The sequence below is a fragment of the Diadema setosum genome, chromosome 2 (genome assembly GCF_964275005.1).
Source record: "Diadema setosum chromosome 2, eeDiaSeto1, whole genome shotgun sequence".
Taxonomy (NCBI): Eukaryota; Metazoa; Echinodermata; class Echinoidea; order Diadematoida; family Diadematidae; genus Diadema; species Diadema setosum.
In genome coordinates, this window is record NC_092686.1 from 15,150,912 (window position 1) to 15,176,119 (window position 25,208).

Sequence of the window (25,208 nt, forward strand, 5' to 3'; positions counted from 1 at the left end):
ATGTAGCTCCATGGTGCGTGTGTGTGTACGTGTGTGTGTGTGAGTGTAGACTGGCAAACTGGCAATGCTCTCCTTCTTATTCCACGGGGGGGGCACCGCGAGAGGAGGAGATTGTTTTGGTTTTGTCATGGGCTATGTAGCTCCATGGTGCGTGTGTGTGTACGTGTGTGTGTGTGAGTGTAGACTGGCAAACTGGCAATGCTCTCCTTCTTATTCCTGTATTTTCGTTATTTACGGGTCAATCAGATATCCTTATCATGCTCTTACGTAATACGACAGCTGCTGGAGTCATCAAACCCTGGCTTGGCCTCCAGGTTTGTCACGCCTGAGCAGAAAGTTTATTTGCAATGGACAAATGCTTCGACTCCCAACTCCCAAACGAAAAATCTTTAACGAGGTATAGCACCCCACTTTCTTCGTGGAAGTTGGGGTCTCGCCTCAAACGAGGGATTGACGGCATGGGTAAACATAGTTCTCAGAAGGGCTCAAAATTCATCTTCCCCCATTTGGAATTTGCTTGCAATACACTGAAAGGGTCTAGCAAGAAACTTTTCTTTAAAATCTTGCCATTTACCAGGATTCTGAGTTGTTTTGGAGTATTTTGAGATTAAAAGTGTACAAAGAATTCAGTTGCAGCACAAGATGTTTGTTTGCTTGTTTGTTTGTTCATTTTCCATCTGAGAAGATGGCTGGATAGCCCATATTCAGCTACATTAAGCTGGTCTTCCTTGGGGTCCAGTTGGATGTGAGGTGGGACCACTTCACCGGGTTAAACACCCTGCGTTATTCCTGAAGAGGAATAACCTCCCCGTTCAGTAGTGGGTATGGGTAAGTAGAATGTTATGTGATGATCAATCGTGCCCTAGCAATAATATAACCCAACTAAAATTGTGTTATCACAGCATTATTTCAAACATTTGTTTTATGTCTATATGTCCCATTTTAGAGCAAAAATCTACAGTTTCTGCAGCCATATGAGAACTTTTTTTTTTCCCTTTAAAAGCACTGGGGGTCATAATTCATCCACGCACACTGCAGAAAGAATTCTTGCTGACTCACTTGTAGAGGTCTTGCTTCTCGCTCTGCAGCGTCTTGCAGCGGTTCTCTGCATTAAGCCTCGCGCTCTTCTCCCTGTCAGCCCGCTGGCGCTGATCGCGAAGAGCTTGCTGGACCTGAATGGACACCGACGCATCTAATGTCCACCGTGGAGAAAGAGAAGAAACAGTGCCATACCAATTCCTTCTCAACAAAGTTGAATGGAAAGGCTAACAATAAACAGATGTCCAAATATTGATGTTAGATGTTACATCACTGATCTACAGTTTGGGGGTTTCAAAATTAGATACCATATGATATCAATGCTTGTCAAAAAATTCTATAATTATCATCACTGAAATGTACTGAGTAGATGTTACTGTTTATATAACACAGTAGTATCTCTGCAATGAAATTCATGAGGGACGACATGCAAACTCCTGCACATTTCAGTCTTCTAGTTTTATTTGGAGGCATGAAAACAAGATTTGATTTGTGAAAGGCACTGAGGAAATACTTCTTCACTCAGTTCCCTTTATTATTCCTGCTTCAAAAAGAGATCTTCATTGATATCAACAACTGCATCAATGCAGAGTGGTTGATGTTGATTAGATGGCACAGTGCTTATTCTCTCTAGATTACAATGAAAAGATGCAAAGAAGTCCTTGAAGATGGGGCCCTGCTGCTCAACCTCGTACCATGAACTGTGCGATGTTTTAACCCCTTGAGGACGGACTGATTTTGCTATAACATGAATTTCCCATAGACACCTGCTCGAGGATACTCGGGGCTAGTCTTCAACGGATTAATAGGGAACAGACTTTCTGCCCCAGGCAGTGATCTTAAGGGCAAAACTATCCGTCGTTACGGGCGACTTACCAAGACTTGCATTGAGTGAGGTACCAGGGTTGTGAGAAAGGGGCGCAATGGGTGTGGAGGCAAGGAGTGGGAGGGTCCCATGGTGCCCATCTTCTTCCATGCTGGACTCATTGCCCTCATCACTGGTGGTATAATCCAGACCATCTGCCTCATTCATAACGGCCATCCATTCCGGCTGTGCAATTTAAAGACATCATAGAATTTCATAAAACAGACCAATTCACATTAAAAAAATAAATAAATAAGAAATAACTAGACCACACACTATGGCCTACTGTCCATGCAGAAATTGAAACTCACAGATTGCTTTTCTTTTCCCTGCTTTTGATTGTCATAGTTCTTTTAGAAATATTACACCCTCCTATCCACAGTGTGGAATTCAAAATAAAAAAGACATTGGTTCCAAAAATTTAGATGATGTAACATCATATCATATACGACTGATAATTTGTTGGATTACAAGGCAGCCCTTATTCCTATTGACAGCAACTCATAATGTACACGGTTTGTAGTTTCTGTAAAACCAGAAATGTTTGCAAATTTCGCGAGAGCCAAGACTCACAAAATTGAAATGCACATGAAAGTTCTTGTCTACACTATATGCATTGAAAGTCATTGGCAATTTGCAAAAATTTCAGGCTGTTAAAGACGCATAGACCCGGAAGTTGCGGGGGGGGGGGCTGTTGGATGATAGTGCCGATCATGTTAGCACTGATATGAATATTGCCGAAGTTGAGCTGTCATCAAGAGTAAAGCGCGTAGGCGTTGCTAGGTAACGTTGCCTTCATTGTCTTCTCTGCGCATCACACAGTCTGTAGTGATGCCAAGGTGCATGCTTCTTAGTATTACGTCACAGAAGAAGTTTGTTAGAGCAGTTATCATCAGCCGAATCATGAGCCGAACTGTGATCAGACCACTGACTACAGTGGACTGGACTTCTTCAGACTCATGGAAATGGGTCTAAGCGTCAGCGCTGAAGAGGAGTCGATAGCATAGGTCTCTGAAGGAAACTTGCGTTGTCTGTAGGCGTACGCATTCGACTAAACCACCGGGTCTATGTGCCTTTAAAATATCTTGCTACATAATATTCTGGAATGGCTGAATCATGTCATTTAATACACACACATACTTTGCACTGATTGATTCAAGCAGTCCAACTACAAAAGAAAAATTTAAAATTTGGAGAACTCTGTAATCATCATACTGCAAATCCCAGATAAGTTTGCTTGAAACATTTGGTATAAATCTTACTCTGCATAAAAGTCTGTCAATTCTTGGTTTGATGTTATAAGCCATATCCTCTTTTAGGAGCTAATGAATGATACATGTACCTCTTCTGGCCAACACACAGGAGCTGTTGTGGGTTAGTGAATGAGATCATGGACTCTTAATTGTAAGGTTCCTGGTTCGAGTCTGCTTACAGCAGATATCACTTTGTCCTCATCGCCTAGTCCTTCAGAGTGAGGACTTAAAGCTGATGGTCCAAAGGTGGCTTGCTCATGACTCCTAATATGAGAGATGGTGAGAGTGTGCCAACTATATTACATACATATGGAACAACTTGACATGACATGCAAGAACTGCACGTTGGAGAAGTTTAAGTGTTTGTTTTTTTGCTGTTGAATTTGAAAGTTTTCTTCAGGCTTGAGTTGCGAAACGTGTTGACCTGTATCTCACCTGTGCAGGCTTGTTGGAGTTACCAGCGTTGTGGTTCAGGAGGGACGGGGGCAGAGAATGAGTGAGAGGTCTCCCCGTAGCAGTGCTGGATTCAATATTGATAGAAGCGATATGAATAATCGCAATGATGATACTTATAACGACAACGATGATGATAATACTGATGAGGATATGATTCATAGGATGATACAAATAATAATCAAATAATAGTCAGAGAAGTAGTAATAGTGGTAGTAGAAGTAGTAGCAGTAGTAGTGTCAGCAGTAGAAGCAGTAGCAATAGTAGTAAAGTGTAGTTACTGCAAGGGCAGTAAATGCAGCATAAATGATAATACTTATTATCCTCTTTCTTATCACTGATTCTGAGAGATGGAATGATAGTGATAATCATAATAAAATAAAATGAGAGGAAATAGAATGTTTCTATCAATCATGCAATCACTTTTGACCCATGTTTTATTCAGTGTCCTCTTGACATATGGTTTATTTCTTGTTGTGTATGCTATATGGTAGATAAATCTATTAAGCAAGTGATTAAGTTGTCATTTTAATGATGAATCCATGAAGTAAATAAAAATACTGAACTACGTGTTGCCAACTGTCAAATATCAACATAACTTCACCTAGAGAGGCTGTTTACTGGTGTTCAATGCATACATTGTTAATTGTGAATGAACATGCACTTTGCACCCGATAAAATGGATTGATCTTTTGGAGACTCACCTCAAGAAAGACACTTCTAATCAAATGTCACAGTCATGATCAGTAGCATGCGGTAAAAGACTTCCCACTACGTATAGTACCCAATGTCTGAAGCTAACATTTTCATTACATATATGACTTACATTGTGTCTGAAGGTCGTCCCAACTGAGATGTGTTGTTCATCCTGATGAAGGAAGTCTCTGTGCCTCCTGTCACCCCTAGACTCTTGCCCATAGTGCTGTACAGCACCGGTCCACTGGCCGACATCTCCATCTGGTCCTTCTCCATCTTCATGGACTCCATCTCGTGGGTCATTTCATCTATCAGTCCATCAAACTGACTCATGGAGGAGACGGTGTCTGACCGCTCCTCGTCCAGGAGGCGGCGTTCTATGTTCCTCTGGTAGAGGTCAAGGGCGTGGTCTGCACTGGGGTCGTGATGATCATCCTGTTCCCTACCCGGATTACCCGGGGCCCGCTGCATGGTAAAGCTCTGCTCCCGGTGCCTCTGCTCCTCCAGTTTCTGCCGCATCATCCTCTTCATGTTCTCCAGCTCTATCTGCTTCTTCTCAATCTCCCTGGTGCGGTTCATCAGCTCTTGTCGTTCTTCATGCAGCTTTTGCTTCTCCGCCTCCAGCTCCCGTTTTGCTTTTGTTGCAAGATCTGCCTCCTTCTTCAACTCATCCTCCAAGGCATCGGTACGATTCAGTCGCTGGCTCTCCTTGTCCTGCATGGTCACCTCCATCTCCTGTCGCCTCTGATCAAGTTCCCTCCAACTCTCCTCCAACCTAGATCGCTCCTCCCGGATGGATCTCTCCAGGGCTGTTTGCTCCGCCTTCCCCTTCACCTGCAGCTCCTCGAATTCCTTCCGCTGCTGCTCCACGCGATCCCTCTCCTCCTGCAGTCTCCTCCTCTCGTCCTCAAGGTGCTGGGTGGCTGCTCTGCGCTTCCCATCATCCGCCTCGTCACTACTTCGCTTGTTGAAGAGGTCGTCTTCAAGCTGCTTCCTCAGGTCTTCCTGCCTCTTTCGTTCCTCTTCTATGCGCTTCTCTTCCCTCTTCAGCCTTTCTTCGTCCAAATGCCTTCGTTCTTCCGCCTCCTCCTTCTCAGCCTGGATCTTCTTCTTCTCCTCTTCCTGCTGCCTCCTCAACATCTCAAAATGTCTCTTCAAGTCATCTATTTTCTTTTTCTCCTCTGCCTGCTGTTTCTTCTCCTCTTCCCATTTTTCTCTCTCTGAAGTGAGCATGAGCTCCATCTGCTTCTTCTCATCCTCCAACTGCTTCCGTTCCTTCTCCCTTCTGTCTTCCTCTGCTTTCTTTCTGTCTTCTATCCTCTGCCTTTCCTCTTCCAATTTCTGCTCGTTAGCTCTTTTCTGCTCCTCCAATTGCCGCTTCTCATCTTCCCTTCTCTTTTCTTCCAAACGCCTTTCCTCTGCCAAGCGCTGCTTCTCCTCTTCGATGCGTCTCATCTCCTCTTCCCTCTCTTCTTCCAATCTCTTCTTCTTCACCTCCATCTCCTTAGCCATCCTTTCCTCTTCTTCTCGTCTCCTTCGTGCTTCCTCCTCTCTTCTCTCTTCCACCAATCTGCGCTCCTCCTCGATCTTCTTCCGTTCCTTCTCAAGATCCAGCTGTAACTTCTCCTTCTCCATGCTTAATTTTTCACTCCTTTTCCTCTCTCTTGCCTCTTCCTCCTCCCTCTGCCTTGCTTCTTCTGCAATCTTCTCCTTTTCCAGTCTCCGCCTCTCTTCCTCCAGCCTCTGGCGTTCCCTAGCAACCTCTGCTTCCATCATCTCCTTCTCTCTCCTCAGTTCTTCCTCTCTTTCTCTCTGCTGTCTACGTTCATCCTGCCTCCTCTCCTCTTCTGTGGCCCGCTGCTCTCGTTCCGCTTTTTCCTTCTCTTCCTGTACCCTCTGCCTCTCCCGCTGAAGCTTCTGCCGCTCCTCTTTGTTTCTCTGCCGCTCCATCTCAGCTTGCCTTGCCATCTCCTGTTTCTCCCTCTGCAGCTCTTCCTCTGCCTCTCGCATCATCTTCTCTTTGGCAGCGCGCTGCTCTTCCTCCCACTGCTGCTCTCGTTCCAACTCCATCCCCCTTCTGGCTTGATTCATCGATTCCTGGAAGTAACGAGATGTATTCAACTCTAATCACTGGAAATTCACTTGAACACAATTATGGACACTGTTGAAAGCATTTTTTTACTTTACTTCAAATAAATTTTGCATATATACATTATGACAGCAGGTTATTGTTTGTTGAGAATGCACTTTATAGTCAAGTTGTAACCAAACAGGTTTGCAAGACATCCCCACCCTCCTTTTCTCCATGTCTATTTGATAGTGTTATGTCTAATGCTGGACATAAGCTTGGAATACAAATGATTGTGACAAGATACACTACTGGATGTCACACAGCAGACATGCTATTGCTGGCATCCTGAGCATTTTGGGCTAGAGCAATGAAAAAGGTAGCACCACCAAAGGGGCATCTCACCACCGGCTGCTCCAACTTTTGGGCTCTCCGCTCCTGCTCCCATTCACTCTCCTCTTCCTCTTCCTCTTCCTCCTCCTCATCACCATCCACATCCCTGTCATCAGCCCCGCCCTTTGCTTCCTGGTCGTCATCGGTGTCCCAGTTGTCACTGCTTTCTAACATCTTGTTGACGCCAGGCTTGGGGTTGCCTTTAGTGCCACCTGCTTTGGCAATGTTGGGGTTGATTGGCCTGGGATTCCCACCAACACGAACAGCATCCCCTGGATTATATCAACAATGACAAACAGATGATGAAACCATCAACTACACATTGTACCTGCACAAGGCAAAGTACACTGAGGGAACTAGGAACATATCGCACAAAAGAATATAATCTACAATGCAAGGTGAGTGGTACCCACAGGCAACAAGAAAACAAAGTTTGACTACAGTAAGGGGATATTTGACTTTTCCTTGTGTCCAGTATTCTTTGAGTGCACGGTCAATATTGACAAGTATGTCACGTGGCTTTAGCCATACATTTATTACATTGATACCATGATGTGTTACCATAGAAATATTTGGCTGTGGTTAATTGGTTTGGATCCTGGAATGCTTGCAGAGAACATTCTTGTTTGTTATTTGTTTGTTTGTTAATTTCCATCTGCGAAGATAGCCCATATTCAGCTACGTTAAGCTGGTCTTCCATGGGGTCCAGTTGGATGTGAGGTGGGACCACTTCACCAGGTTAGACACCCTGCACTTTGTGATGAATGAATGAAGCGGGATCTTTTACGTGCATGAGTTATTACTCTCTCATACACGGGACCTCCATTTTATGTCCTATCCGAGGGACAGAGTGTTTTGCCTCTTGCTAGAGGGGACGGTATGTTTACACACAACATTGCTCAATCCAGACTCGGGTTCGAACCCGGGCCGCGTGATCGTGAGGCAGACGCGCTACCAACTGAGCCAACTCACCGCCCTCACCAGCACATTCTGCCATGTGCTGGTCATAACTTGAAAAGGTATACATCTCAAGAAGCATGAACAATTGTTCTGCATTATTTAACCTTACTCTTTAACAATTTTACCAGTTTAGATCACTAATGAAAGATGCCAGCCAGCTTATATTCTATTATGGTTGCTGATCATTCAATCAGATCATTTACTTCATTTCATTTCTTACATGATAAAGAAATTCAACATGCCAAACAGACAAAGCTCAACACATGACATAACATGTACTGTGCAACTGGAAAAGTAACAGCATGGTATGAACTGCACAGCTTTTTTCAATGTTCATCGCAGAGAGAACAGAAAGTTATCATCCCCGAACGTGGCAGATAATTTGCTTCCATTCAAGAATACGAGGTTTATCATTGCACTTTGATAACTGATACAAACACTACCCCAATTCAGCGCTAACACTCTAGCCGCTTTTAGTGAATTAAAATCTGAATCTCTTCATGGCAGATTTCATTGGACTGTTAACACAATGACTGACCTTTTGCTGTGCCTCCATCTGACGGTAGGAGATCATCCTGAAAAGAAACAAGCAGATTCAAAAATTTAAACAAGAATTATGGTTCTGCACCTGTATTCATGTTTGCAACCCAAGCTACAGTGTTCAAGCATTCTCAAGATGTTGTATTTTTTTCTCTGTCTGTCCTTGTTGTCTTTTAAACCCAGACATGGTGATCTTTAGAATACAGTTTTTATAACCATTCTGCTCCCTCGTGAAAGAAAAAAAAATACATGCTGATATGATGACATAAATGGTATCCCGGGGTACCAAATAAAAATCAGCCATTTTGTTGAACTATTTTTTTTTTAAAGGTTGTACCCAGGGTGCCAAAAAGTTGGAAATTATTTTGGTGCTGGAGCTAGCGTGTGCTAGCCACTGCACTGCACTACACTGCAGTGGACTGAAGCACACGCTGTTGCTAGCACAGCGAACCTTGCATGCATAGTACAATGTATAACATGCAGTGGCATGGGAATGACTATGTACACGCACACACAGTGCATGCATTTCTCTGCGGCTGTCCTCGAGTGGACGTAAGGTGGCGCTACACAACATGGTACCCCGGGGTAACACGTGATGCATCATATGTCCATTTACATGAGGCAACACTACATTTTCACTGTTGTCAAAAGTGAGAAAATAAACCAAATCTGTTGATTTCCAAAGATTTTCACATTTTTCTTGAGGTTCATCAGTCAAAAAACAAACAAACAAACAAAGGAACACTGAATACAAAACAATTTAACATTTACAATAACTACAAAGACTGAAAACAGTACAACCAAGTTTGCACTTGAGTACTAACTTGGTGCAATAAAACAAACACAAACAAACAAACATACAAACAAACCCAAAAGCAAAACAAAACAAACATCAAACAAACTGCAGACAACAAAGAAAATAATGTTGTGCTGGATACTTACATCTGAGTCCCAGTCAGAGTCTGCTGTAAAATGACAACACACAAAATAAATCTAAGTCAATGTACATCGTAGGAAAATAACTGTTAATCAGGGGAGCATTTCATATAGTGTTTTGTCTGATATTTCATCTGACAAACTGTTAAAATTAAGCTACTCGTTGCATCTCATTGGCTGTTAGTCTTTTCTGAATGGTAAAGTGAGCTGACGCCAAATCATTTTCTTTCAAGCAGACTATATAAGATATGTTTGGAAATCACAATAAACTTTCTGCAATTTTAGCAGATGGGCAATGCCAACACATATGGGTGCATGGGACTACACTCTGCCAGTGTGAAGCTTAATTTGTGGTATGTACAAGTGTACAGTATTTCAGACACTATGACATTACTAAAACGATTCACCTGACTAAGGGGGTGTAGCAAGAAAGCTGTAATTAATTGCAACTCCCCAAAATCTATTGCAAATCCTGCAATTGATTGCAAGCTCCCTTCTTGCTACTGCAACTTGCGATTGATTGCAAGTTGCAATAGATTTATCTATTGCAAAGTTTGCAATAGATATTTGCAATTGATTGCAACTTGACTTTCTTGCAACATCCTCTAAGTCTTACCTGAAAGTATTTCATTCCCAGCTTTCATTGTCAAGTGAAAGGATAGTACTGCTGCGCTTCATTCTTGCAGTCACCAAAACTACGTCAGGGGTTTCCATAACCTCAGCAATAAGTTAACAATCTTTCTTATTGTCCATGCAATTCAGTCGTGAACTGTTTACAAAAAAGTTTGACTGGCTTCATTTTAAATATGAGGAAGAGCAAAGTTGCAAAACTTTTAACATATTGCGATCAGAAGTATAAAATACAATGTACGATGTACATATAATTTGACTACTAATGGTACTTATTGTTGCTATGATGACAAAACCTTGCAGTTCAAATTTTGGTGAAAATTGCTTTTTGGGATTAATTTTCAGATAATCATTTCAATGATGTCCAGTCCAAATCCTACCTGTCTTACCCCCAAAAATGAAGTCACCATGACATGTCACAGGAAAGGCAATCCCATTTGCTACAGTGCTTTGGCTGCCATGTTTTTTTCGTTCTCCTAAACATTTGCCTTTTTTTAGATACAAGGTTTTGTCGCCCCAGCAAACATTTTTCTCTTTTTTCCTTATAGTTTACATTCTTACCATCATCCTCAACATTCTTGGCGCTTTCCTCCACTTTCACAGGTCCCGGTGGCTAGAAAATCAATAAGTATATATGGAACAATCATCTACCAGTACTTCAATAATAGGTGCATAAGAAAACAGCTGAAATTTCCATCACAAGACCAATGAATAAAGATCTAGTTATTGCAATTTAAATTTTGCATATGTATACAACTTGTAAGTCATTCTGTGCTCTCTTAGATTTGTGAGTGTTTGTAAATACAAGAACAGGATGCAAAGAACTAGATGCAAATTATATGATTTCACTCTGTTTTTATGTCACAAGTACACTGATATTGAATGGAAATATATACAACTTATAGAATAGACAGAACTTCTCTGTCAAGCACACAACTCAGAACCGTCAAAAACACATTGTTGAATTCAGAAAAATATAATATTTAAATCTGAAATTGAAGAGAAAAAAGCCTGTAAATAGTAATTTACAAATACAAGGATTTCAAACTCATTACATTAATACCAAAATATAGACATATAAACCCCACATCTTGTAAGCTGCAAAAGGCAACCTGTTCATAGAAACTTGTTCATGTATCATCAACTGAGAAAAAAAGGGGTGTCAACACCACACTTCAAATTCAAACTCGGCAAAAGTCCCTCCATTTCCCCGTACCTCTGTCCCCCGTTTGACGGTGGAAGATTCCCTGCCACCCTTTGCATCATTCAGCCATGAGTCATCCTCGTCGTCATCCTCATCGTCATCCAGATCGCTCATGCCCAGCTTGTTCAGCACTGCTGAGACTGCAAAGAGCACATGATGAGGGGCAGAATGAGGGGTTGCCATGGCATTTGAAGAGCATCACTACCACCATCGTCAGAATGGCGTCAAACCATAGCCACAATAGGTCTGTGCTTGTGGGATGACACTTTAGTGTGACTATTTTCAAACCTATTCTGAATAATATCTTCACTGAATGTTCATAAAAATAAAAAAACAAGCAAACAGAAGTGCACCAGGTAGTTAAAGACCATTTTCAATACTACAGTACCTCTATCAGCTGCAAAAACAGCAATAAGGAATGCCTTCTTTTTTCTTTTCTTTTTTATTTATTTAATCCTTTTTTTTTTTTGGAATGGCTCGTGATTTCACAAAATACATCATTGAACACTGGTATACCATATCACAATTACATTTCCCTGTCTTGTAACCTCCACCATGGGAAGAGGTTATGTTTTCACCAGCATTGGTTTGTTGGTTAGTTTGTTTGTTTGTTTGTCTGCGTGCAAAATAACTCAAAAAGTTGTGCACGGATTTGGATGAAACTTGTAGGAAAGGTTGAGAATGACACAAGGAACAGACGATTAAATTTTGGTAGTGATCTGGAAATATTTATGGATTTTATGAAGGACTTTTGATATTTTGGCAGGTAGGGTCAATGAACTTTAGAGTTCAAGCTGTGCATTTTTGAGATTTTAATACACCCACTAAAGTGCGTGCTCTAGTCTCTGCTAGGGCGAGGGAAGCCACGCAGCTGAGGGTTTATGATGTAACAAAGGCTTCTATATTGGAAAATTGGACGATTTAACAGCATATGGGTGGAAATCTCTGATCTCTATGGGAGAGCAAGATCATCAGTGGAAAGTAGCTGCTTGGTGGAGGTCTGCTCTCAGAGTGCTTTTCTAGTTAGAATTAGATCAACATGCAGAAGGCTACAAGTCATAAACTACTCTTGACAATTACTACATACAAGTCTGCTTCAACACACTCTTATCACTGTAAACAGCAACACAGCTTTCCTACTCACCATTTGGTTTTTTCTTTCCAGCAAGATTCAACTGAAATAAACAGAACACATACAGAATTATTATCTCACTTCAACAAAATCAAACGTTGACTTATTCAATTTCTTCTACACTATTCACTTGCTCATAATCAATTTTGTTAATTTCATCAACACTGTTCAAGTAAAGAAGAAAAGAAAATAATAATAATGATCTGCACAATGCATGTAATATGACTATGATAAAGTTATGCAATGTCTTCTTTTCAAAAAACAACCAAACAAACATAATGTGCTGTCCTTCATTAAACACTGCAAATCATATCAATCAAAAAGGATAAAAGCCTTGATAATCATATTTATATCATCATTTATCATGACTGAAGGTGTAGTGAAGATTTCTCTATATCAAATGATTTACATACCGTGGCATAAACTGGTCAGCGATTACTCATAATGCTAATCACATGACAAATACAGCAAGGATTGAGATCATTACACTGTGAGCAGTTACATGTACATCAAATCAGGCAATACAATTCAAGAATTTGACCTGCTGCACACAGGGTTAGGATGAAATGATGAGAATTTATATGAAGACTATACAACAAATATTGCCTTGTCTATCATTGTAACACTTGACAGTCCCTTGGAAGTTAGGCCCCTATATTTTCCCACAAGACTATGATTTCTCCCAGTGCTGTGCTTTAGGGGGGAAATATAATCTATCAAAGGAAAATATAATCTATTGGGGGGAAAAAATTACTCACTTGGGGATGCCAAGTGTTATATTACACCTTTAATGAGGCAATATTGGTATAATAGTATCAGAGTCATTTTTAAAATCACCTAGGTCGTGCTAATTACACAAATGTCACATTTGTAAATCACAGTCCAGTACCTTGGGTTTCTCTTGAGCATCGGATGGTGGAAAGAGGTCTTCATCGTCATCAAAGTCACTAAAACTCTGCAAAGAGCATGGAATGTACACCGAGCATCTATTCAAATTCCTTCCTTAATGCACGTGGACAATTTGTTAAGCAATACATCCCTCATCATAATTATCAAAAAAAAATCAAATTTCATTGAGTCTGATTTGTTACAGAGCACATGAGCAACATCATGCAATATGTTCATCTCAGTTAAATTCAATGTAAATTATCATTTACAGTGCGAAAAAAAAATAGTTAAGTACAAGAAAACATAACGGCAACAGCAGAGTTTGAAGACAACTGAAATATGAAACATTGTAGGTTAAAAAAAACTTTTTTTTCACACCATAATGAGATTGGAGGCATGGGAGTGCTTTATTGGTTTTGATACTTGACCTTCACAGGTGATATATAGTTTCTATGACCTCACACAAAATTAACTTTCATTTATTTCTTTTGAGTAGCAGGAAGAAAGGTGGATCAATAAAGAAAGAGCGTATACAATCATTGTTTGAGGCGAGACCTTGAGCCACCCTTCTCAAGTCTGCTGAAATGCATTGCTCACAGACTCAACAAATGTATCAATCAAGTGTGAGCAGACTAGCCAGCAGCTGCTATATTGTCCAACACACCACTCATATCTTGCCTTTTAGGAAGCATGCAACCAAATTCCTGTTTTTGCCCATTGCCAGTGTGATCCAGTTAGACTCATTTAGCCTGCACTGTTTTATATTATCACATGTATAAATGGGTGGGGTGTGACAGAATGAGACTGTAAGTTATAGGAGTATTAAAGTGCACCAAATACTACAACGCTAGATGCATTATGAGAGTATTTTCATAAGATGCCAGAGGCAAATTTGAACATTCGGACACTCCCCCAGGCTCTTCCTGTTAACTGACCTTGGCAGCCGATGCTACGCTTCCCCTAGGGGTAGGGGTTGCTGACAAGTCCCCCCTGGGGGTCACTTCATCCATGCTCTCCTGCCTTGCTCTCCCTTGCCTCCCCGCTTGCTTGGCGGGCGTTCCAGCCTTGTTGGTGGACTTCCCCTCTGGCGCCTTCATTCTGGGAATCTTGCTGGCACTGGCCTCGGACTGCAACGAGCGCGAGCTGGCGCCACTGCGGAGACTTTCTCGCGAGGCAGCACGAGGAATGCGGGACCGCGAGGCGGCGGAGCGGGCTGACAAGTTGCTGTGGATGGATTCATTGTCTGACTCTTGATTGATGAACTTTGTCAGCTTCACTGGTTTACTTGGCTATGAAAAAAAACAAGAAAAAACAAAGAGGAGAAGGAAAAGGATTGAAAAGCACATGATGGTAGGACAGGTGGAAACAAATCTTAGTACACACATTTCGGGACGCAGTCACGTGAATGAGAAAAGCAGTGCCAATAAATGTCTGCTGGAGTCCAAGTTTACATTTCGTACCATTTCATAGTTTGTGCTGACCATATTCAGAAGCATACCAATGTTGCCTTACTTCATGGAGACAGTACTGCCATAGCAGCGAAGCATGCAAGACTGCATCAGTTTGGCAGTGAGATATGTAATGAGAAAAAAGGACAGAAGATATGTGAAGTCAAAACCCTGGCTTTAATACTTACTCTTCTCTCATTGATCTTTGGTTTGACCGGTTGGTCATCAACCTCAGAGGCAGCCCATGAGTCCACAGCTGATACTCTGCAGGAAGAAGAACAATGAGAGACCTAGAAATGACGACCCAAGACCTAAAAGGGAAACATCCTCTATGTTCACAGACAGACATGAATTTGTCATGCATCCAATACATAAATTTTTGATATCTCACACAAGGCCAGGAAAACCCTTTGGTAACAGTTGTGCAGCATAGCTAGGGAGTGTGAGAATGACACGAAAACTCATATTGCTCTTGTGCTTAAACTGTAGGATGCAAATACCACTACCAAAATTCCATGACATCACTACAGCTTTAAGAAACTTATGAAGTGTGTTGAACTTGTTTCAAGTCATAAAAACTCCACAAAGTCAGAAAAACATTTAATTGCCTATTTGAGAGTGAAATATTAACTTTATAGGTCTTATATTTATGTTGCCAATTTTAGGATAGTTATAAGTAGAGATTTAATACATACAATATTATCTAGACATATAATTCTATGACAGAAACATAGAATGGTCTATAAATGAGAGAGAAGTATTCATCTTTTCTCATGAAACACTAAGAATGAATATTCAAAATCTTACTGAAAAGATTGAGCACGAAGGCACACATGGAGTTTCTGGGTTAGATGGGAACATACTGGAGTCCCTTCCCTGCTTAAGGAGTCTGTAGTCTGTTGCATATGGTGCTAAAATGGTTTTTCTGATAGGAATAAGATAGAGACCAGTCTACTTACCTTCCGTCTGATATGTCTTCATCGTCATCATCTGCACAAGAGAGAAAAATCACATGGCTTCACAATGGGGGTAAACCTATATCAAAAATGCTCACATTGCATTTTTACGTATCTATTCTGGCACTTCCTACCATTATGCATTGTCACCAATTTCCTTTGAGCATTGCTCTGGATGCTTTAAAAGAATGATGGCTCATTCCCATCAACAGTCATTAATCTATTGAGGACGGACTGATTTTGCTACAACATGCATTTCCCATGGACACCTGCCTGAGTATACTCGGGACTCATCCTCAACAGGTTGAAGGGGAAAAGGTGAGATATTCAGTCTCGGTTGACATGTAGAATACAAAAATACCTGCGCCCTGTTTTATCAAAAGATATAATCGATTTTAAATTTCCTTAACACACAGGCTGCCATAGACTTATGTTTGAAATCAACTTCAAAATCAATTATAACTCTTCATGAAAAAGGGCCCTGATATGCTATTTTTATTTTCTGTGTATCTCAAGTGGTCAACAAAGGTAAATTCTAATATTGACTAGCTTCAGTTGAAGCTTCCAAGTTCCGATACAATACGACATGCATGAACTCAAAATTGCATCTCATTCGAGTTGCACTCAATGTCACTTACTGCAATGAGAATCACAGGGTTTACATTCAGGACTGGCTAAGAGAATACACATGACTGAAAATGCTACAGAAAGAGAAAGTTTTTAAAAAAAAAAAAGGATAATGAATCAAATAGGCAACAGCATGCATCTCAAAGTATTATGAATCTCATTTACTACAATCCAAACTAATAAAAAGTGCTCGGTGAGTTTTATTTTTTTTTTTGTTGACATCTTTTCAAATTGTCATAATCCCGGCACACACTCTGCTATCAGTGAAGAGGAGGGAGATTGCGTGGCCTTACCAAAGTTGTCAACGGCGGGTCCGCCCAAGCTGAAGCCGAGGGCGTCGGTGCCAGCCGTAGAGCCAAACATCCCCCCAGTGGATCTCAGGGCAGAGGGAGGTCTCCGGCTTGACAGGTGCTCATCAATCAAATGTGAGCACCTGGAAGGGGATGGGATTGAGAGGATGGGGTTAAAGGTCAATTCGTACCACGTTCAAACAGACTTAAATCAGACAGACAGACAAAACTCACATTAAAGGAATTATAGACATTGAACAAAAAAATTGGCCAATATTAAAGCTACAGAATTTGATGGCAAGCAATTCAACACCCTGTTCAAATTGGCTTTAATGAATGAAGTTGCATGAAATAAACTAAATGGAAGGGGTTCATCAAAAATAGGAACTAAAATAAGAAAGTTATGTGAAACTTGTAAAATTTCTCGCTATTACAAAATTCATAAAACTTGATGAGGTGATGATGTCATCATCACCTTGTCATTCTCTCTTTGAAGTTTACACAAATCTTCAATAAATGTCCCCTTTGACATAAAATCATAGGATGTATACTTTGCATCAAATTAGTGTGCAAATACCTGTTCAAACAAAACACATTCATCTTCGAGATCCTCACTAAACTGCAAAACCAGCCCACAGCACAAACATATGCACACTTGTCCTTGACTACTGTACATCCTAGCTGATTGCAACTTGTGTGACAAAGGTAGAATATGACATACCCATGAAAACCACCCATTATAGCGTGGTCATTAGCTGTCCAGCCCTTGCTGTCCTTGATATCAATGTCAGCCTTGTGTTCCAGAAGCAGCTTGACCACTCCTATCTGGTCAGTCTGACATGCCCACATCAATGCAGTCCTGCCAAATCATTTATGTGAATAAAAAAAATAAACAAAACAAAGAAAAACATGCAACATTATAAGTACAGGGAGTCCACAGTTTGCTGCCATCTTAAGTTTCCAATTGGGATTTGGGTTCAAACTGTATTGTGGTATTTCAGATTTCTTATTCAATTCTAAGTTGTAATGACTTTATAATCTATATTCCGATAGACTGCCAGCCAGGCAGTCTATTGGAACTTAATAGACTGACTTTCATTATGAAGTATGATAGATGTGCAACTAAAATTAGTTGTCTTGGTTGTCACTTTCATGAAACTCTTCATGTGTTTTCCTAAAAATAACACCACAGATTTGCTTTCTTCTGAGTATTTCTACAATGCATTTATGCGTCTGGGCTCAAGCAGAGAAGGAATAACTTGGAACCAACTAAATTTGATAAACAAAATTGATGAAAAGAGTTAAGGCAGTGACATCAAAATCATTTAAAGAGGAGAACTTGTTGGTTCTTTATGGGATATCTCACCTGTTCTCATTGTCAGTTGCATTCACATCGGCATCTTCATTTAAGAGAATCTCCACCACTTCATCATGCTTGTTGGCAGTAGCAAGGTGAAGTGCTGTGCTGCCTCCCTATTCCATTTTCAGTCAGTTAAGGAAGAGAAAGAAAAAGAATATCAAAATCCATCTGGGACATGCATTGTACAAGAAAGCACATTTCTGTTATTCTTATATTGACATGTCAATGCACTGATTAACCTTGACTTTGCTGATCTGTTTAACAATACAAATAATGCACAGGTGAGATGCACTCAAGAGTATTTTACAATGGTGCAGCATGCTGCACAACATTGGGAATACCCGAAAGTGGGCTGCACCTCCACCAACATCAGAATCTTAAACCTGTGCATTATTTGTTTTATAAAATGGGTTTATGATCTACAATATCTGCTGGTAAAATTTTGTATTGTAAAACAATGAGGCCACTCTTTGTCATGCAAGTGGCCGTGTGAATCAAAGTTGACATTTGGATTTGTGTAGCACTCACAGAGAAATCTGTAATCTGCCACAGGATAATATGCAGTGCAGTTGTGCTTCTTTGCTGCCCACTTTTTGCACTTACATGCAAAGAGAAAAAAAAAAATAAAATGAGCACACATGACTCATTTCAGTGCTTCTGATTGGCTACATTCTCAAGAAAGCTATCTTACACGTAAAGTTGTATGTAGTCAAAAAAATCTGAGTCTTTTCCTGCACCTTGGGAACAAAACAGGAGATTTTAATACAAAGAAAACAATTTTAACATGAAATTAGGGCAACAATGCCTTGCTACAAAACCACGTTATCCCAGGCAGAAAGACACATATACAACTCATGAAAATAGTCTCATTTCATTTGTGTAAAGATATCTTGTTTCATACTCCTGATACACCAGTTGTCCTCTGAAACTCCTCCCACCTTATTTGCAGCATTGACCACAGCTCCATGCTCGAGGAGAAAGAGCGTCGGATCTTGGCAGCCTGCCATGGCAGCGAGGTGGAGTGCTGTGTTTCCATTCTTGTCCACCAGATTAGGGTCAGCTTTGTTCAGAAGTAGCGTTTCCACACAAACTCCAAAATTACCCTGGACAGCCTGCACAAAGACGCAAGAGATCAGCAATTAGTACTGGTACTTGCTTGTTTCCCTCAAATTTTAGGTTCAGGAAAATTGACAGAGAACAAAATTTAAAAGAATAACTAAATTGTATGGGGGAAAAACTGTCACCTTTTATACATTTGTAAAAGAGGAAGATAGTACACACTTGTGTCCATATATAAAAGAAAAAGAAAATCTTCCACAGTTAACTTTGACCACTGGAACATTCTGGTCAAAATGACAAAACACATTTACATTAAAAAAAAAGTTGTTAAAAAACAAAAACAAAACATGTTTCTGCTTCAAGTTCCATTTATAACACACTGGGGATAAAGGTGAATACAAGTCTATCTCGGCCGCTCAGCCATTATACCTTCATGAGGGGGGAACGCTGGTCATTGTCGCACAAATTCAGCTTGGCCTTGGCTATGATAAGGGCATCTACTACATCAATATGTCCTCTGCTACAGGCTAGGTGAAGGGGTGTCCTGCAGATGCAAATAAGAGAGTGGCAATTGATGTAAAGGTCGATAACATAATATACATACACTGTAAGTAACACTGAACTTTCATCACGGCATCTGGTCGGGCTAACCTTAACCATACAATAAAAAATTTCAGCCTCATTTGCCGATTTTCTCTTTGTCGTCTACCCTGTGCAAATGTGTATGGTGAATCACGGGTATGAATTGTGATTCTGGTGCATGGACCAGATTGAAAGACATCGATTCCATTACGAAAACCGCGTTTGGAATTATAATGCGATTTTATCTAATGTTACATCATAGATCTAACGTTACATTGTACATGGCATCGTGTAAAAATATTTGTAGGACTGGGAAGGGTTAAATTTACTTACTAACAATTGTTAGGATATCTAGATTCGAAGTCTAGTATCTACATCGTACATCTTTTACATGTGTATTTCCCAAAAATCGGAGTGCATAACTGACATAATTTTTGTACAATTTGTAATTTTCAGGACTTTGTGAATACCAAGTGTTATTTTTGGCCGAAATTTCATCCTCTGTGTACGAAATTTAGAGTCATAAAAAAATAAGCGTCCGGTGATACGCTCCATTCACTCTCAACTGCGCCAGCCCAGACCAGTGGCAGTGCAGTGCCGAAGTGTACAGTGATTTTAGATATGATTAATCATAGTCTAGGCCTAACGTTAGAATCTTAGATCTAACAAGGTTTACCGACTGATAATCATCTCCAACTCTATGAGTTACACGTTACCTGTTTTCCTTGTCAAGGGGGTTCACATCACCTTTCTTTATCGCTTGTTTCACCTTTATCGAGTCTCCTGCCCACGCCGCTTTGTGAAGCTTGGATAGGTCTTTCTCCTTGACCACATAGCCAGGGGCTTCGGCCTCCTGACTCTGTGACGATTGGCTCGCCGACGGAGCTGCGGCAGGAGCCGTAGTTTTGCTTTTGCTGCCTTTCAGAAACTTCTTCATTTTCAATCCTTATCCACCATCTACACGAAGAAATGCAATGTCATTTTGAGCTCGTGGAGCAAGCTGACCTCGACAATCTACAACCAGTTTCGCCTAAACATGCATAATGGTCATCTTTGCTCCCTGAACTAGCTCTGCCTTTGAAATTCCAATCTTCATCGGAAATGTAAACGGCACTACGGTAATTTACAAGATAGTAGCGCTCCTAATACGCATCAGCTGCAGCGCAGCTGGTGTAGTTAACAACGAGAGAGATTCCGCACAACAGACAGAGCGCGGATAGGGTCGTGCTATGTAATCACTGGTCACCAAGAACGCCTTCTGCATCACGTTCCAATGGTGGTCAAAGGTCAACTAGCTTCAAATCAAATTCCTTCGATGCGATCACGCTCATGGAAAACAGCGGAGGATTTTCAAGTTGTTAGCATCATGGTACGTAGTTCCTAGCTTCGGAGACATAATAGCGCTGATTAGTGCGCCCAAATGGTCTCGGAGGACAAAAGAGCAATTCTGGACCAGAAATAACTAGCTTTGAATAAAACAACAACAACAACGACAAGTAAGCATACGACAATTAAAATTGTCATAAAATTCGGATAGACAATTAATAAATAACAAAGTTATGAAAATGTTATCAAAGGTTAGCTGATTTTTGCCACCTGTGCCAACAGTTCAGCTCTATCAGTTTATTATAACAATTATGCAAATGAGTGAGGTGATGATGTCATCACCTCACTATTTTCCTTTGACGGTATACAAAAGTGACGAAAATTCAATATTCTGCTGTAAAAGTGCAAATAGGCCTAAGTTATTCGTGCCTGACTCTATTAGGAGCGGAGGAGCTAGTTCAAAACAATGAGCATGTCAGACAGACTGAGAGTGGGGCATGGGCCTTTATGTCTTTGAACAGAAAAAGAAAAAGAAAAACCAGAAATTTCAAGACTTGGTGTACATATACTAGACATCTGGGTCCTAGCTGTACGGCCAGTTGTAACGATTGCATTATAACTCCCTCATTTGCATTTTATACATTTACATTTTTACAATTAGGTAAAAGAACTTGTATTATTATTTCTGTTGTAATAGTCATAGTTGAGAAGTATGAAAATAAAATGAATTGAAAATTAATTGAATTATATATCAGTGGCGGATCGGGGGGGGGGCGCACAGGGCGCGCGCCCCCTCTTTATTTATTTGTTGTTGTTGTTTTTTTTTTTGTCAAAACAAAAGAAATTTAAAAAAAAATAGGGTGGGCGTGCGTCCTCCCTTTAATTTTGTACAGGCGCCTCCCCTTGACGGAATTCCTCGGATCCGCCCCTGTAGGACGGATAGTGTTCAAGAACCAATGAACCCTATTACTTTCCGGGGCTTATTTTCGCAGGATTTTCCTCAGCTGCCTTTCCAGTGACTCCAGCCCCCCCCCCCCCCCCCCCCCCCTCTAAATCCTGAAACACTGCTCAAATGGGCCACATCGCAGGCCAGAGCTCTCATTCCAATTTCTCAAGACATCCCCGCCCCTTATTCTCACGTAAAATGAATGACACAATTATTCTCAGGAGTCCAAAGGGAAAGATTAAGAGAGGACGAGAGAGAGAGGGAGAGATGGGGGGGGGGGAGGAGGGAGGGGGAGAGAAACGCGTTTAGAGAATCTCCTGGTTTGGTTTCATACGGTTTTCGGACCGGATTTCGTCGTGAGATAAACCAGGGAGGTGGGATCCACCTCCCTGCAAACACCCCACTACCGGAGATTCAGGGAACGCGCGCGCTATCCCTCCGACCCCAGAGTGTGTGGTGTGTGTGTGTGGGGGGGGGGTGTAACGTTATACCCTAATGGCTAAAAAATGGGATCCTCATGTTGCATTAATGTCAAACCATCAGGAAGTGTACGATGAATAAATTAAAAAAAAAAATAGCATCTTCAAGCAGTGTTTCACACATGCAGTAGCGGCTATAATCCTCCACCTGCCAACCCCCTGCCCTCCCCCATCACGATCACGGTGTGACTATTATTTCAATTTTTCAATTTTGGCCTTCGGTTCAGTGGTTTTAAAAATGAACTTCAGGTGGCAAATAGCTTTCTTGTCTTTGTTTTTTGTTTGTTTGTTTTTTGGTTTTTGTTGTCGTTCTTGTTGTTTTGTTAGTTTATTTGCTTGTTTGTTTTTTGCAGTATGACCTTTTGCGGCATGAATCTCATTATAAGCGTTTCAGGATCACCACTCTAAAATCAAAGTGCTACAACGTTGAGACTGAGTTTACAGCACAACGCGTCTTTCATGCAATGCATTAATTTCTGAATTTCGCTTTGAAGAAAAAAAAAAAGTATGTCGCAACTCATCATTATAATGTGCATGTATCATAGGCTATCTATTTTCATTTCACAAGGGAGAAATCTCTTCCTCCTTGGACCTTTCATAGGGCGCGTAAGATTCATATTAAAACGCTATTGTTCTGTCTGCTGCTACATTCTCATTGCATGATGCATTCCGGCCTGCTATTGATCTAACGGACATAGCCCGCCTTTTGTTGTTGCCGTTCAAGAAGACCTAAATGCACGCTATTGTGCAATCGTTTCTTGAAAGTAGCCGTGATCGATCAGGGAGTTACCCAAGGATTTTGTGTTTGTGATTTTTTTTTTTCTTGGCAGATTTACCGGCAGGGTGAATGATCAACATCTTGCACTCGACGATGAGCAATGTACATGTATACTGAGCAAACGAATGTCCAACTTATTCGAAACTTGGAGATACGTTATCATACGATGAATTCGTTAGTTAACTGTTCGTAAGGATTCGCAGAGAAATGTGCTCACGGAGCCCATAATCTTTGATTTTGGATATAATAATATGTTAAAAATGTTGAGCAAATGACAACGTATCGTCATTGTGATATGTATTATTGCTATTTGTGAAACATATGTATTGTTTTGTATATTATGTATATATGTATATATCATATATACATACAAATATATATATATATATATGTAATGTTTATATATATTTTTGTATATACATATATATAATAATATAGCGAAGAATCAAGAAATAAACTAGTAATGCATTATTTCGCCAATATATATATATATATACATATACATTTGTATTTTGTGTGTAAACAAACAAACATAATGTATTATTGCTATTTGTGAAACATGGCTTACGCCTAACGATGCTGCTCCGATTGGTCAATTGACATCACATGGCTTCACGTTTAAGCACATTCCCAGACTTGGCAAACGAGGAGGAGGATTAGCTGTGTTGTTTAAAAGTCAATTAGATGTCAGAATCTTAGATTCCCCAAATGTTACATCATTTGAAATGATTCAGATGACTCTGAATTATTATGCAGAAATCGTTGCATTTCATCAATGTATATCGTCCACCTATAGTTCAGTACAGTTTCAGATTTTGCTGGATGAGTTTTCTAATGTTCTTGATAGACAGCTTCTCTGCTCGTCTGACTTGTTGATTGCAGGTGATTTCAATATACCCATGGACTCATAAACTTCGAATTCGAAGTTGTTTTCTGCATTATTGTCAGCCTTTGATATGATTCAACATATTAATAAGCCAACTCATAATCGAGGCCATGTATTAAATCTGCTTATAACTCATAAAGGTAATACTGTACAACTGGTGTTGTGGAAGGTATATCAGATCATTCAGCAATAATGTGTGAATTGAACCTTCCTATACGTTCCTACGTTCAAGGCGTTCATCTGACCCTGCCTCTGACGCCTTGTACCTGATGGTACGCTATATTGGGCCTAGGCCTAAATAGTCTATACCGATAGCGTATTACATACAAAACGTGTCACGAGTGACCACAGTACATTAGACCCTATACGTGTAGCGTTTTTTGTTAGTTACTGTATACAGCCCCCGTCACAGCGGATGCGAGTTACACGTAGCGCAACATCAAATACAAATCTGAATGCTGGGATCATATGATTTGATTAAATCCCATTCATCGCTACGTCAAAAGTTTGTCAGAAACATTTGCATAAAAAAGTATAGGCCCTATTAAAGCTCCTGTCACACTTTGCCTGATAGGTCCGCCGTATACGAGAGACGAGCGATATTTTGCTTATCTGTTGTTCAAATCGTCAATGGATAAAGTGGACAAAGTGTAAAGCTTCCGTTTTAGAGGAGCACACATGCATGGTGGAGGAGCCAAACAAAACGATCAAACAACGCATCTGGGGCGATTGTGTACAGGACAGTGAAACGTGTGCAAACGCATGAGAAACGAATATTAACCGCATGTCCGCAGGACAAAACACACAAGGAACAAATGGATGATGCATGAGACGTACATCGAACGTCAAAGATCCATGTACGTTACGGCTATCGGGCTGAATACTTGCATTATCTTAGAGCGTCCACCACTCGGCCAATTCTGCCTCTGCACATCTCAGCAGCTTCCATCAATATGCCAAAGGGATCGAAGATCAAAACTAAGTTTTCTCGTCAATATGATGGCTACTGTTCTGCTAGACCTTTGACACCACTTTCTTCATTTTTGTCCCAATATCACGTACAGATTTATTTTAGCTTTATTTAGCTTTCTCTACTCTCTAAAAAAGGAAGAGTGAAAATGTTCACTCTTGAAGGAGTGAATAACAGAAAAGAATGAGTTTCGAGTGAAATTGAAAATGAACATTTTCACTCAAAATTCACTCCAATTTCACTTGAAACTCAGTCCTTTCTATTTTTCACTCCTTCAAGAGTGAACATTTTCACTCTTCTTTTTTTAGAGAGTTTTTTTTTTTTCCAGATGTTTTTTTATAAATATCAATGGCTGGATCAACATTGATTTCCTCAAGTAAAGGCACACATTCTTCATTGAACTTATTCATTGTATTGGAAGCTCTTGAAGTCAAATAACATTTGA

The 25,208-nt window shown here is 40.5% G+C and overlaps 1 protein-coding gene across 1 annotated transcript in view; it reads right to left on the reverse strand.

The window, feature by feature from the left end:
* Nucleotides 1-20,450, reverse strand: part of LOC140246179 (uncharacterized) — a 66,091-nt gene extending 45,641 nt beyond the window's left edge. The window contains exons 1-20 of the mRNA XM_072325618.1: nucleotides 20,095-20,450; nucleotides 19,226-19,340; nucleotides 18,676-18,849; nucleotides 17,744-17,850; nucleotides 17,099-17,236; nucleotides 16,381-16,520; nucleotides 15,464-15,494; nucleotides 14,693-14,768; nucleotides 13,992-14,345; nucleotides 13,058-13,123; nucleotides 12,181-12,211; nucleotides 11,049-11,176; nucleotides 10,394-10,445; nucleotides 9,209-9,231; nucleotides 8,265-8,301; nucleotides 6,789-7,038; nucleotides 4,436-6,382; nucleotides 3,592-3,676; nucleotides 1,915-2,089; nucleotides 1,060-1,192 (exon numbers count right to left, since the gene is read on the reverse strand). Of these exons, the coding sequence (XP_072181719.1) occupies nucleotides 1,060-1,192; nucleotides 1,915-2,089; nucleotides 3,592-3,676; nucleotides 4,436-6,382; nucleotides 6,789-7,038; nucleotides 8,265-8,301; nucleotides 9,209-9,231; nucleotides 10,394-10,445; nucleotides 11,049-11,176; nucleotides 12,181-12,211; nucleotides 13,058-13,123; nucleotides 13,992-14,345; nucleotides 14,693-14,768; nucleotides 15,464-15,494; nucleotides 16,381-16,520; nucleotides 17,099-17,236; nucleotides 17,744-17,850; nucleotides 18,676-18,849; nucleotides 19,226-19,340; nucleotides 20,095-20,315 (4,283 nt within the window). The 5' untranslated portion in view covers nucleotides 20,316-20,450. The remainder of the gene's footprint in view (nucleotides 1-1,059; nucleotides 1,193-1,914; nucleotides 2,090-3,591; nucleotides 3,677-4,435; nucleotides 6,383-6,788; nucleotides 7,039-8,264; nucleotides 8,302-9,208; nucleotides 9,232-10,393; nucleotides 10,446-11,048; nucleotides 11,177-12,180; nucleotides 12,212-13,057; nucleotides 13,124-13,991; nucleotides 14,346-14,692; nucleotides 14,769-15,463; nucleotides 15,495-16,380; nucleotides 16,521-17,098; nucleotides 17,237-17,743; nucleotides 17,851-18,675; nucleotides 18,850-19,225; nucleotides 19,341-20,094) is intronic.
* Nucleotides 20,451-25,208: the final 4,758 nt, after the last annotated feature.